Source organism: Phyllostomus discolor, chromosome 2 (genome assembly GCF_004126475.2).
Source record: "Phyllostomus discolor isolate MPI-MPIP mPhyDis1 chromosome 2, mPhyDis1.pri.v3, whole genome shotgun sequence".
Classification (NCBI taxonomy): Eukaryota; Metazoa; Chordata; class Mammalia; order Chiroptera; family Phyllostomidae; genus Phyllostomus; species Phyllostomus discolor.
Window position 1 is genome coordinate 62,918,992 of NC_040904.2, and position 15,813 is coordinate 62,934,804.

Consider the following 15,813-nt stretch of genomic DNA (forward strand, 5'->3'; position numbering starts at 1 on the left):
ATCCTAGCATGAACTTAGTAGAATTTTTTCTACCTATTCTTTCCCTGTTTGGGATTACATATCATATATTTGCTCCACATAAACATGTCTGTTCTTACTAAGAAAAAAAATTTTAAATTCCTAAGCATAGTGGCAGCGGGTACTGACTGAGATGGGAATGTTTATAAGCTTTATGATATTAACTGCAGCACTCAACCTCAGGTGGCATAAAGCATGCAAAAAAGAACTTTCTGTCAGTTTTATTATTTCTAAAAAGGTTCCCCTTGAAGCAGAAGAGTGACCTTGCTCTGCCGAGCTGACATATGCCACTGGATTAATGGTCGAGCTCTGCTGGAGGGAGGCTCCTGGAAACATTACAGCTCCAGGAGCTGGGCGGCCGCTGGCCATTAATCAGGGGACCAGGATCATGCATCAAGCGCACTCATTGAAAAGTAGTAAAAATGACTTAAAAAAACCTTTTTGAGAATTAGCTTATTGTTGTCATTACTTGTGTTCAAGGAGATTACTGCATGACTAAAATATCCCTTGGGGAGATATTTAGAAAGGTTATTATGTACCCAGAGGCCAAGGGAATGCAGAGGACATTTAAGACTAATGGAAGTAACCAAGGTGGAGTGTTTGTCCCAGAGAATTTGATGGGAAATTTTGTTTAATGAGTTCAAGTTTTCACACATAATTTTTACTCCTTTATTTAACCAAGATTTCAAAGCAGTGAGTACTATGAATGTTTGCCACTTTGTGATATTTTATTTTTTTATTTTAAAACCAGAACAATTGGGTTTAGTGGTATAAACATTTGTTAGGTAAACTTGTTAGGAAACTTTTCAGGAACATGAGTCTGAGTCAACACATTCACTTGTTAAATATATTAAAAAGTATGTTAAGAACTTAAAAGTACTGTATATTCTTCCACCATGTGTTAGTTAATGAAATATCTTGTTTTCACTCTGATTACTGAGAAGGAAAAAGGGACTAAGATCTTGAAAGAGAATGTTCAGTTCAATTTACCTAATGATATGTCCTTCCTGCTTTTTAAAAATCCCTTTTGCAATATGAAATAGTGGGAGAGAGTAATGTTTTTTTAAAAAAATCCCTTTGGTAAAATTGAACAGACAAAATTTCTTTTTATATTTTTAATAGGTTTTCTTTTAGATTAATGATACTATACTTAATGCATATGATATAATTTCATTATTAGGTAGGACAAATAGTAGAGTAAGGCCTTTATTAAGAAAACCATGATATTTGATGCTTAAGATTATGGTCAGTGTAGTAAGTCCTATTGTGATTAGTAGTTCAAAATTATTCTTCTAAATAACTATTGCTTTCTTCTAGCATAATATTCCATGTAATTTTTTTGTTAATTATTTATGCAGAATTATTTATTGTTTTAAAAGCATAATTTTAAGGTTAAATAGTTCATAATAATGTGACCATAGTTAAATTAATAACCAAAGTTAAATGAAATTAATATTTGGTTATAAATGGAAAAAAATTCAATGTGCATATATTAAAAGTTAATTTCCAAATCTATAGGAAGATAATTCATATTTTTTTATAAATGGAAATTTGAGTTATTCATCTTTGGCACCACATTCTTTCTGTCAAGCTACCTAGAAAACAAATTAGTAATGGATATCAGGATTATTCCCTGATAATGCTCAGGGAAGCAACTTAGAGTAGGAATAAAATGCTTGAAATGTATAATTTCTAATTCCTCTCCCCACTATCTTCTCCAAAACACATACTATCTCTTTATGACCTCTTTAACTCTCAGCCTGAAAGTGGCTTCAGAATGCTGTTTAACACTGCTTTTGGCTAAGGTCTTTTCAAATTGTCCATGTGCTGCAAGAATTGAAAACTTTTTGCCAACTTTGGTTTTGAGAGATAGACCATCCAGACAATGGATAATCTTTATGAGATATTCTTGTACCAAATATACAACATAAAATGATTTATGTTCACTATGTTCACTATCTCTCCTTTTCAGAGTTCAGGAGATAATTATATTAGACACATTGTTGTAATGAAGGACTCCTTTTAATAAATGGTATGTGGTTCATACCTTTTTGTTACTTTACCATCATTTTTGCAATCATCATATTTGGATTTGGTGACTTCTAAAGAATTCCTCAGTCAATAACTTTACAACCTCTTAGAGTAAATAATTTTTGAAGATGGTTAAGCAAATTCAAATTGTATCGATTTCAACTAATTTTACTTCCATAATCTGTGATCATTTTAATGGACCTCTCTTTAGATTGACTATAAATCACATAGGTATAGTAGGCACATAAACACAAAATGCCTCTCATGTACTAAGTAGTCAATACAAATTAGTATAGTAAATGGGAGAATATAAATTTCCAAGTTGACATCAATTATACATAATTGACTTCATTTGTTGTGTATAAATATAATCTGCTTTTAGCAATTGCTTCTATATTTGTATCCCATCCATATGAGTATGGCTCTGTTTAGCTCTTTATCTATTTATTTATTTATTTATTTGCTGGAGGTTTGTACCTCTTGACTTCCCTCCATAAGTCTATCCATCTGTAATTACTTTTTTTTAAAAAAATTATTTTATTGTTGTTTAGCTCTTATCTACTGAAGTAATTTGGTAGATACCACCAATAAAGTGTAAATTCCTCCGTGATAGATTGTTGCCTGATAGTGGTCACAGTTTTAAAAGCTTATCATTTCCTTTACAATAAATAGGATTTTGTAAGAATCAGTGATATCAAGTGACTGAACTTTTGTCACATTATTCATTTTACCTGAAAATAAGATATTTAAGACATATCTATACTACTTATTTTAAAAACTCCCTTCAACTAAAAAAGAATATCTTACTTTCTGCTCAGTTCCTAAAAGTGCAAGATGACTTACTGTCTTTGGATGCAAATGTAAGTCTCAAGATACAGTAATAAATCATGGGGAGGTATAATTGAGAGTTTTAAATATGTGAGTCTGTTTTACTCATAAAACTTGTTTTTGTTACATTAAATAGGCTGATATAAATAACCACTTTTCATTCTGCATTGATTTTTTTTAGTTCTAGTTTCTCTCCTTTCGGTAATTTTCTTTGAGGCAGTTTGAATTTGCAGAAAACATCTCGTGACACATCAACTTCTGAAAGTAAAGCTTTAACATGGAAATTTTGACACAATTTAAAAATACGATGGTGGAGTCAGAATCTGTACTTCCCTTAGATATTTTGCACCTGATAGAAAAGATGCTGAACCAGACAGATAAGTTGTTCTAGGAGCCCAGATGTGCATTAAAAATGTTTAGAGCATTGATATGTATTTGAGCATTGACTACTCAAGTTTAAGTTGAAGGCCATGTTTCACAGCTCTGGTTGTCTCTTACCCTTAGCTTGCCTGATGTCCCACACAACCTTCTTTAATTGGCACCACAGGATAGTGTAATTATTTAACATTGAGGCGATCCTAACTGATTATTTTAAGTGAATTAAATTTGTTTCACATTACTGAAAACATTTCAGCAGCTGAGTTTGTTAGAACAATTAAATCCTCAAACATCTTTAGATAAAGGCTGACAAGCTTATGAGAAATAACATACTTTTATTATAGTTATTTATATAAGCAGGATTTTCTATCTTGTAGAGCATATACTAACTGATGCTTTAAGTGCAACATTGAGATGATGTGTGAGAATTTACTGGCAGAGTGTATGTAGTTTTTAATTTGCCACTATTTTCAAAATACGGAGCATGTCTGACTCACATATGCAAATTTTTCCCTTGAAATAGACTGTGAAATTTTTCCATCAGTGCCTTACCCAAATATTAAGTCATGCCAGAAGAATTTACTTGAAGACCCCAAAGATGGTGGATGGTTAAGAAATAAAAATCTTTTTTTTTTGGTTTTTTGTAAAAGGCTGATTTACATTTCCGAAAAGAGACTTCCTAATTCTACTTCATGCTGATAAATTTAAGCTGGTCATTGTTGTAAGAAGTCTATTCAGTACCATTCTTTCTATCAAGCAACCTTCCACACTTTCCATCCTGCTCAGATAGTAAGTTTCTTTGAAAATAAAGAAAGGATCAAAACCTTGTAATGGAATGGCATAGTAGAGAATACATCAGGATGGAGAACTAAAAGAGAAGGGTTTACTTTTTTTTTTTTTTTTTTTTCAAGTTCTGGTTCCTGTAACAGTTTTCTCATGGAGAAGGACTAGATGATTTCTAAGAACACTGCCAGCTTTATATCATCTGTAATAGTTAGAATTGTTAAAACTAGAGAAGAAATGTGACTAATAAAAAATTAATCATAGTAAATTCTTTTAATCATACATTGCATTGTGTAGGGACACATACATTCAAACATCCTAAATGACTTTTTCAGCCCCATTTCTGTGGAAACCAAGAAGACTATATGCGAGAAGAGAATCTTCACTGTGTAATCTCAGATAGTCTTCAAAAGGCAATCCAATAACACATTTATATCAGAAAATTAGTTGTACTAAAACAAATTTAGAAAGCAACACTATTTTCTCCTTAAATATGCCTGTACTTCTAAACAACTATGACTTAAGCAATACTAATGATATTTTTACAAATGTATGCTTTTGAAACTTGCTACCATTGGCTCTCTTTTTTGCTTTGTTTTTAGCAAGAGGCACCAGGATTAACTCTTATAAGATTATTTTTTTTTAAAGAACAGCTTTAGATTCACAGTACACTTGAGATGAAAGTACAGTTTTCCCATATATCCTATTCTCACACATTAATATTTTGTAAACTATTTTCAGCTCTTATGTACATTTCATTTTTTCTGATCCAACATTTTATTATGGAGAATTCCAAGCACATGTAAAAGTAGAGAGTGGTATACTTCCCATATATCCGTCACCCAGTCAATTGTTAAATAATGGCCAGGCAACTGTCTTCTTTATGCCCACACACTTCACACACTTGTTGACCCTCCTAGATTATGTTGAATTACAAATAAAAATTTGTAACATCATCAAAGAGCTATTTACTTAAAAATTGTTCTCAGTTGTTTTCTGAATGCTGTAGTTATAGCAGTTTATTTGATCTATATTTACACATGATCCATAGATTATATTTGGTTGATACTGCTTTTAAAGGTTCTTAATCTATACTTTCTTTTTCCTTTTATTTCTTTCTAGTGATCAGTTTAAAATCAGTTTGTCTTGTAGATTTTCTTACTGTTTAAATTTTTGTGTTAGACCACATTTTCTTGGTATCATTTAACATGTACCTCTGTCTCTGTGTTTAATTTGGTAGTGAAATACAGAGAGCTTAGTGTGACTGATTTTATAAAGAATATTTCATCATTGGTATTAGGTGCTGCTATAATGAAGTAGGTATTCTGATTCTCTCTTTTTGTAATCTGAGTAGCCATTGATAATCACTTCCTGGATCCATTATTGCATTCGGGGGTTTAGAAAGCAGTAATTTTGTAACTTCATCATTCTTAATTTATTAGTTAGAATATGCATATATTTTTTCCTCATTATGTATATTGTTACTCTGAAATATGTTTCATACAAGGAAAGCAGATGAAATGCCTTTCCCTTTACTTGTCAGCTCTAATAATGTAAGTATATGTAACATTTCTAAAGGTAACCACTGGATTTTCTCTTTTTAGTATAATTAGGAACTCATGAATTTTGAAATATTAGATATATTTTAATATAGTTCAGGCATATTTATTGATAATAAAATTATCCCATCTTTGACACAGTCTACTCCAGTGAGAACGTTTTCAGTGTGGTCACTGCATTGTTCTGGCGGCAGTAGTCTTTGGAAGCTTCCTTGGTTTCCAGTCTGATGAGATGAGAACGGTGCGAGTTCTGACTGAGAATCACGGTGCCAAGTGTCATTGACATCATTACTTGTTTTCATTGTCCCTCAACTTTTTAAAATATATATCAGTATTATTAATAGCAATGTGATTACTAAAAACAGGTTAAAATTTAGTTTGTCATTTGTTGTGTGTTTTGGACAGTCAACCGACTGTTTTTTAAAATCCCTTAAAATAATTCTTCTCTCTAAGCCACCACTTAAATATGGAATTAAGTTCATTTGTTTTATTTTTATCTGGAATTTTTAAGAATGATTTTATTTAATTTTCTTTATAAATATGTACAATATAATACGTGAAACAGTTACATGATTTTAAAGTCAAATTTATAAAACAATATGTATTCAGAGAAGTCTATGTTTTCCCATCTCTTTTATTTTGTTTATTATGCCCCATTTCTCTAAGAAACACCTACAATAATTGCCTGTATTAAAACACTCACGTATTTCACCCCTTAGGAAAACAGCAGCCTCCTATGTACATTTTTCTTCACTGGGCCATTGTTTACTTATGCTGTGTCCCGGAGGTCATTCCACAACAGCATACAGAGATGTGTTTCAATTACTTACAGCTGCACACAAGTCCTCTGTTTTATCATATGTCATTCAATCAGTCCCTTTTTGATCATGAGCATTGAGCTTTATAGCTTTTTGATAACATAAGAAGTTTTATAATGAATGGTGATGTGTAAGTCAATTTATATCCAAGTGTATCTCTAGTAGAGCTGTCTAGAACTGGAATTGCTAGTTCAAAGGGCAAACACAAAGGTAATTTTGCAAGTTTTGCAAAATTACCTCTACAGGTATTGTGTGATTTTACAAATGTATTTAATTGTACAACAAGAGACTATAAATTTATATAGAGTCTACTTAAAGACTAAGTATGATATACTATCAACAGAAACAAAGAATTATCTAAAATCTGAATTGCATTTTATTTGTTACTCTTCTATATATATACATACATATATATACACAGAACATATACATATATAGAACTAATGTATATATATACAATATATATATAACTTCTGTCATGACGGGAGCTTCCGTCACAGGATAATATTTGCTAAATCTAATCCATTACAACTATGCCATGCAAAACTGTCTATATTCCAATAATACATTCACATTTATAAAATACTATTGTCAATGAAACCAATTTGCTTCCACATGATTCACCTTTTCATTAGAAACTTAACTGGAATAGAAATTATAAATTTGTCCATTGTCTATACCTCAAAGTAGATATTAACCCTTTTTCATCATAAGCCATAACCTATACACTAGAAAGCCATATCAGAAAGTCACTTACTTTTTAGACTTAGAGAATGATGAAATTTTTAAATGTCATGTTAAATACATAGATTTGCTTCTTAACGATGCCTTGGCGTGGGTTGCTATTACACTCCTCTGACTTAAAACTGTTGAGTAATTCATAATGAGATGACTGACAAATCCAAAGTAATAGGCCTGAAGCCTTCTTAAACCACTGCTCCTAAACCTGCTTCTCTTTATTGATATAATGAGAGGGAATTAATTTTAAAAGGTGGTGATTATTGATTACTTAATGGCAGAAGATAGTGCAGAGAAATGCTGAAGTGAGCCTATCCTGTACCCTCCTGGGCAGCACGACCCCATTATCCAATGGTAGAAATCATGCTGTAACCCTCATTAATATTTAATAGGCAGGATGCAGGCTGGAGGTAGGCTACAAATTTGCTTTAAGCATAGGCTCCAATAGTCCATACAACTTTTCAAATATAGAAAAGAATAACAAATTTCTCTGTGTTCAGATAGTTCGTAAACAGTACAACACTGCATTCAATTCCCTTTTGTGATCTCTGGGCAATGATGACCTGATGGAAATACCTATTAGGCAAGCTGGAGTGATTAATGCTCTGGGAAGTCACTCCAGATTAGTAAACTCTGCATGAAAAGGCTTTGTATTTTCCGGTGTGGTTCTCAGTTTCAGCCTTTTCCTTTTTCTCCTCTTGCCGCAAGCTCAAGGGCTGATTCAACAGGAGTGTCAAGTCAGCAAAAGGCATTAATTGTGTCTAACACAGCCATCACCCTTGGTGTATATATTCTGTATCACACTGTCTATCAAGCTAACCCACTGTCACATGACAAGATCTTTTTATTTCAGCTCATTTAAAAGGGAAACAAAGAGTTTTCAAGGTAGCTGTTGGGGAGAGATGAGTATAAGACTGCTTGAAAAGACTAAGAGTTGACGCTAACTTGAACTAAAGTGGGCTGTGACATCTGAAAAGACAATACAGTTTTATAGATTTCTGGCTCTCATTATCAATGTTTCTAATCACTAGGTTGTTTTTTCAGTACCACCCGCTTATTTTGAAAATATAAGCTTGAAATGAAAGGAAGTTCTTAAGATAGAACATGGATTGTGGTTATCAAAAGAATGTAGTATCAAATATCTATCTTTTCCAAACGATGTATAAAATTAAATAGAGTAAAGAAATATCAATTTTTGACTAAGTGACTCTAAGATTTTTGAAAATGTGTTTAGGAGAATCATTTACTTTATAGCATATCAGAAATTGTTTATAATTGCCTGCATAGAATAAGTTGCATGAGAATAAATATTTAGCTTTGCAAGACAGAAAGTAACCAAGGAAACAAATCCTCCATTAACATAATTGAGTTTTTCCCTCAAAACCAGTGAATAAAATTGGTCTGAGGTCTCACTATAATTTCTTGTTAAATGTGGAAAACTTCAGTTTTACTTGAAAACTTAATGGTGTGTGCCTAAATGTTGTTTTTCTTTTATTTATAGGTATATGCATATGTCTTCTCTTTCTGACATCAATTAGAGAATTTCACAAAGTAGCAAGAGTTAACAGTAGAAGTGTAGTTGTATTCATTTTTTTTGAGAGATATGATCTTTATGAGGCATAATGTTCTGTCTACTCATATGCTTTTTTGTTTTGTTGTTTGTTTATTAGTTGGTTAGTGGTTAGTAATACATGCTATTCATATGAACAAAATTAGCACTAAAATAAAAAATTAATAGTTTTCCTCTGAAGTTTTTAACACTATAGCATAAAGCATGAAGGTGCTTTATCAACTGTAAAATTACAATGTTAATAATAGTTATAACTTCAGTGCCTTTAGTTATTCTAGAGAGAACTTTTTTAATACTGTGTTTTCATGACTGATGCTTATTGAACCATAATTTATTTTGCTCTTTTATCTATAAAACTCAGATATCCTAAACTTCCTTTTCTTTTTCTTCCTTTCCTATTTTATAGCGCAGCAGCAGCTTTGGGAATTTTGACCGTTTTCGGAATAATTCCATAACAAAACCAGATGATTCAACGGAGGTTAGTGTTTATTATGTTTTTATGAATAATGCAAACACATGAAAAAGTATAAAGCCACTATCACTTTTGCAAAGTATAGTAAAAAGAAGACATGTTTAAAAAACATAGCCTTGCATATATTTTTATGATAAAAGAACAAACAATTCTTTAGTACCCAGTAAGTACCATGTGGGAGTAAAGAGCTACCTAAAAAGTCTAACTGATGTTTGGGAAGGCACAATGTGAACTTAGGAAGAGACTTGCATATAATGCAGACAATTCCAAATTTCCTGAGCAGTTCCACCACAAAACAATATATATGGTAAATTTTATTTAAGTTGCACCTTCTTTAATTTAGGAGATGATTAAATAGCTTAATAGTAAATTTCATAAGGAAAGAAGACAGCTTCTCAATTGCACTCACACTTCTACCACCTGCATTGAAATGTCTCAGTGGTGCCCATTCCATACACATTTGCAAACCATCCGTGCTTTAAGTGCAGCTTAAGGAAAGCTTCTGAATTTCATACGTGTACCGCATATGATCTAATTGGTTTAGAGCAATAGGTTTAAGATTTTATTCACTTTTAACTATTCATTCTAAATAGTGTATTTTTATTTTTATTTTTTATAAATAATTTTCCTTTCTTGGATCTTATTTCTCAAAATACTTTTCAGATTTCTATATGTATCTATCTATAATATTTTAAAATACATTCATTTTAATAATTATTCCTGACAAAAATGTGAAAATAAAATGACATCTATTATTACTTTATAAATATCTTTATTAGTACTACATATGCATGTGTATACAACATACCCCCTTTTGTACACGTATATTATATGCATTCCCTTTTATCCATTTATAAGTTTATGTACACATGCTTATGGAGAAACATATATGTGTATATATATGTATACAAGCCATGAATAATTTTATTTTCAGTTAACGTATTATATAAACCTTTAACTTTCCATAATCATAGATAGATATATTCCATTGTTATTAAGTTTATAATTATAGCATTAACGTAAAACGTTTCTCAGGCTCATTCAAATTCATCAACTAGTAATAGTGACCTAGTATTTGTGAAAGTTTAGTGAACCTGATAAAGTAGATTGCACATTTTTCAGTAATCTAGCACTCATTCATTCATTTAACAAATATTTACTCTATGACAGAATTTCTGTTAGGCACTCAGAAAGTACTGTTACAATAACAGATAAAAATCCTTACTTAATGAAGCCTGGAGTCTAAAGAGAGATGGATTAAAACAACCACAAAATAAATAAATAAACTTGTGATTCAGGCTATGAAAGAAAGCAACAGAGATAAATGTTAAAATGAACAATATGTTGAGGTAGTTTCTTTAAAGCTTCTGAACAGAGTAATAGAATAATCTAAAGTTAAAAATATTTGTAATAGTTTTTAAAGTTTAAGCTATGGTAAATAAACACAGGTAGTAATAAAATAATATACTTCCTTCTTTATTTTAATTTGCAATTTTAAATGAAGATAAAGTTTAAATAGAGAAAAGAGAAGAAAAAGGCTAATTCTAAAATTTCAAACCATTTTCAAGTTATATTTCATTGAGGGTTTTTTGAATTAAGCAACGAATCTTTGTCTTTATAACCTTGAATGTAGGAATTAATAAAGTACAATGAGGGCTTAAATTGTCTGTCCATTCATATTTATCACAGGTACTTTGGGATAAGACGTGAAGTAAAATGTAGTATTGATTAATAATGGCGTTAACTATATGGTTAAACTTTCATATTAAAATATTCAAGCTCACTAAGTAGAAGTTTCCATGATTTTTATATTCAAGGAATGACTAGCTGCCCACTTATTTGGAATGATGAGCAACACTAGACTAGATCACGTTCAAGGGTCCTTTATTACAAACCTGAGATATTAAGGCCATGTCACCCAAATATATCCTCCAAGAAAAAAAAATCACTCCAAAGTTCCACATGAGAAGTTTTGCTTATTCAAAATATACTGTGAGTCAGTCATATTCCTAGAAGTATTCTAAATACCCAGAATCAGTAAAACAGGCAAAGTCTCTAGTCTCATAGAACATATATCATAGTGGGAGATTCAGGCAATAATCACATGAACAAATATATTATCAAGTACTGTTAAATGTTTAGAAGAAGAATAAATCAGAGTATATATGCAGGGAATATGGACAAGTGAGAGGTACTTTAAATAGGGTTATCAATCAGAAGATTGCTATCTTATTACTTGGCATTTGATTAGAAACCTGGATGAAGGAAGGAGTACATTTGTGGATTCCAGGAAAGCCAAGGCACAGGTAAGTGCAAACCTGGATGGGAACATGAAGAGAGGCAGCAACAGGACAAGTATGGCAATACTTGATTACACTTGTTTCTAAACTTTAGCATGTTTCAAAATCACTTGAAGAGTTTGTTAAAGCATAGGTTGTTCCAAGTGATGCTGATGTTGCTGGTCTTGGGGCCACATTTTGAGAAACACTGTTATAGTGAGCAAGGGGAATATGAGAAATAATTAAAGGTGAATGGATGAATATATTCTATTTCATGTATTCTTTGTATACTGTAATGTGTATTACATTATAAAATATATTGTATTAACTATATTGTCACATTATTTTATCTTATAGAGAAGTATTAGGATTAATGCTTTTTATTCTATTATCTTGTCTTTTGTAAACAATTCTAACTAGGTGTATGAGGGGGAACTCATGAATGAGAATGGAGAACAAAATAAAAATACAAATAATGGAAAAGGTTTAGGTAAAAAGATGAGAGCCATTTCTTGGACAATGAAGAAAAAAGTGGCTAAAAAGTACGTCAAAGCCCTTTCTGAGGAAAAGGTAAGTGCACTCTGTTAATCGCTTGTATTTTCCTATTAAATTTTTCTTAAAATGTTTAACATGTTCTTCTAGATGTAGAAATGCTTATTCTTTATGGAAGACTTCAACATCTATTTCTTCCTCAAACATTGTATCAAGAAGTTGGGTGGAAGAAAGTGCTGTTACTCCTGTTTAATATAATAAACCGAGGTTCAAAAAGATCACACACATGTAGTATGTGAAGAACATATATCATTTATGTTGTAGAAAACATCAGTACTTCATTCCTTTTTATTGCCAAATAATATTCCATTTTATAGATTAGTCACATTTTATTTATCTTTTCATCAGTTGATGGGCATTTGTGTTACTTCTACTTTTTGGCTATTATAAATAATGCTGATATAAATATTTATGTGCAAAGTTTTGCATGGAAATATTATATTATTCTCTTAGATATATGGTGACTCTAATATTTTGAGAAACTGAAAAACTGTTTCCCAAAGCACTTGCATCATTTTACATTTCCACTAGCAATATATAAGGTTTCCAATTTCTTCACATGCTTGTCAGCCCTTGCTATTGTCTGTTTTTTTTTTTATGTTAACCATCCTAATGGGTGTGAAGTGGAATTACAATGTGGTTTTGATTTGCACTTCTCAGAAGACTAATGTTAAGATTCTTTTTATGTGCTTATTAGCCACTTGTATATCTTTTTTTGGAAAAAGGTTTATTGAAATCTTTTGCCCATTTTTTAATAGTCCTGTATTTTTATTGTTGACCTTTAAGTATTTTTAAAATATATTCTGGTTACAGGTACTTTATCAGATGTATGATTTGCAATACCATAAATTTTCTCCCACTCTGTGGACTTTATTTTCACTTTCTTGATGGTGTCATTTGTAGCACAAATATATTTGTAATTTTGATGTGGTGCAATGTGTCTAATTTTTTCTTTCATCACTTGTGCATTTAGTATTTTATCACAGAAACCATTTATTTAAGTTTTAAAAGATTTACTCCTATCTTTCCTTTTAGGAGTTTTATAGTTGTAATTCTTAAATTTTAGTGTAGAATTCATTAATTTTTCTACATGGTATGTGGTAGGAATCCAACTTCATTCTTTTGAATGTGGATATCTAGTTGTCTCAATACTTCGTGAAAAAGACAATGCTTTCCTGTGTATTTATTGTCTTGGCACTCTTGTTGCAAATCAATTGATCATAAATATATGAATTTACTTCTGGACTCTCAATTATATTCCATTGATATATATGTTTAATGTCCACTCTCTTTTGAACCCACTTCAGTAGGACTTTTGTCCCTAGTACTCCATTAAAACAGTTGTTACAATCAGTATTGACCTCTGTGTTGCCAAATCCGGTAGCCACTTTTCTTTCTTCTTCCATTACTTTTAGGCTGTATTTCATACAAGTAATGATTCCATTACATATGAAACATTCACTTTTCTTCAGCTCTTTAGAAAAGAAGGCTTTAGAAAAGCCTTTCTTATTTTTCAGTTTCCCTTTCTAGCTCTGCTTTCTACCTTGTCCATCTAAATATTAAGCCTTCCTGAGGCTTGTTCCTGGATGCTCTACTCAATCTATACTCTTCTCCTACTCTCTCTCATCCAGCCTCATCAGTTTTTTTTTTCAATGACATCTCTAGCTATAACTTTTTATCTGTTATGCTTACATAACCAATTGCTTATTTAATGTCATCATTTGAATGTATATCTAAAACCTAATATATACAAAACTGAATTATTGATTCTTCATGCTATACAAACAAATTGTTTCCAGTCTTCCCAGTAGCAACACACAATACTGTCCTAACTCCAGATGCCAGGAAGAACAGACAGATGAATGGAAGGAAGAGAAGGAGGAAGGGAAAGAGAAAACCTAATAATTAATCAAAATTCCTTTTTTTTTTCACTTTTAACATCAACTCATCAGCATATCCCTTTGGTTCTAATTTCAAAGTATATCTAAAGCCCCTAATTTCTTCATGTAGACTATTCATGCCTTAAACTAAGTAATCAACCTGGCTTGCTTAGATTAGTATAATAATCATGTCATTGTTTTCCTTTCTTTACTCTTTCCACTGCCATCCTGCATGTGTAAAAAAAAATCTATGAACACATAAAATTCAGAACATGTAACTCCCCTGGGTAAAATTTTATAATACCTTCACAATACATTCCCTTACTATGGTGTGTTCATTTCAGTCTGAGAAGCAGACTCAAAGATAGAAATAGATATGCCAAAGATTTAGGGAAAGCATGCCTGTGAAGGATAAAGAAGAAGTGGGCAGGGAAAGCCTGACACCAGTAAAAGCAGAGGAAGGAAGGAGAATCAGGTAGAGTCTCAGACTTCAACCCTGTTCTGAAAAAGTTTGGCCATGTTGATGGAGAGTCCTTGAACTACCATTTGCCTCTAACTACATTAGAGGAGCCCCACATACCATGAGAATGGACTCAACTAGTACTCAAGTAGTACCCCATCATTTCAGTCATTGGCAGGTAGCATAGCTCCCATGCAAACCTAGTGGTGGATACAAAGAGGCACTAGTGGGGCTGTCAGTAAAGAAGGGCTCCTCAGCAAAAAATCTGGATGGCACATTTCTATGGCCACCACATGTGGTCTGTAAAGCTTTGGTGACCTGGCTCCAGTCTACTTCTCTTAACTCATATCCTAACACTCTCCTTTCTTGTTTTTCCCCTGTGCATAGCCCAAATTAATTCTGAGTTTAGTTATTTTGATCTCACTGTGCCTTTTGCTTGGAAAGTTGTCTCCAAATATTCACATAAGTTGTATCTTTTCATCATTCAGGTCAAGAATTCAGAACATATATTAAATTATGGAGGAGGTTTTTGGAGGCTAGTCCATCCAAATTTAACCAAATTTTTCCCAGCCCTAATCCTAGTAGCTAATTCCCTCTCATCACCCAATTTTATTTTCTTTGTAGCACTTATTCTTCTCTACTATTGTCTTGTTCATTTTCTTTACACACACCTACCCAAACACCATACACATGCACATTTATATACAGCCTAACACACTAAAATGTACCTCACTGGAGAAAGGGCCCTGTTATCTTGTTCCCATGCTATTCCTAGTTCCCAAACAGTGTCAGGTACTTAGAAAGTATTCTATAAATGTGTGGTGAATGACTGAGCAAATGAACAAAGGAATGGGTAAATACAGAGAATCAAATTGAGTATAAATCAAATGTATATTCTGAAGTTTTATTAATGTTTAGAAAAGCTCAAAAATGAGAATATTAAATTACATTTTGATGAATATTAAGAAATTCATAGATTTTTGTCAAAACTATCTAAATATGGAAAACATTTTAGATATTTTCCAGCAGATGTAATTTGTTTTGAAATTGTCTGTCTTTCTAATTTTATGCAAGATTTGCTTTTCACTTGACTAAGTAGAAAGCATGATATGAGATTTGTGAAGCTTCTTAGATAAGCTTTGCTTTAGAATTGCAAAGTGTACATGTTTTATTCATATCTAGTGATCTGGTGGGGTGCAAATAACTGACATGAAACAACTATGCAGAGTTTAAACTTCTAATATCAGCTCTCAAAGGATTAGTAATGGTGGTAAATAGGTGATAAAGAGAATGTGAAGAAATAAAAGTTCTTTAGCAGAAAGAGCATAGATGTCAATAAATCTAACTTTTCTGGTTAAATAGTCTTGATACAATATTCACCCTAATTTAAAAAATGAACCATTATAATTTTAGTTGAATTCCATAATGTGGAATGTTCTGTCTAAAT

The 15,813-nt window shown here is 31.8% G+C and overlaps 1 protein-coding gene across 1 annotated transcript in view; it reads left to right on the forward strand.

Moving 5' to 3' along the window:
* Positions 1-15,813, forward strand: part of LOC114488181 (SAM domain-containing protein SAMSN-1) — a 163,718-nt gene that overhangs the window by 127,066 nt on the left and 20,839 nt on the right. Inside the window, 2 exon segments of the mRNA XM_036017922.1 lie at positions 9,130-9,201; positions 11,895-12,044. Coding sequence (XP_035873815.1) covers positions 9,130-9,201; positions 11,895-12,044 — 222 coding nt within the window.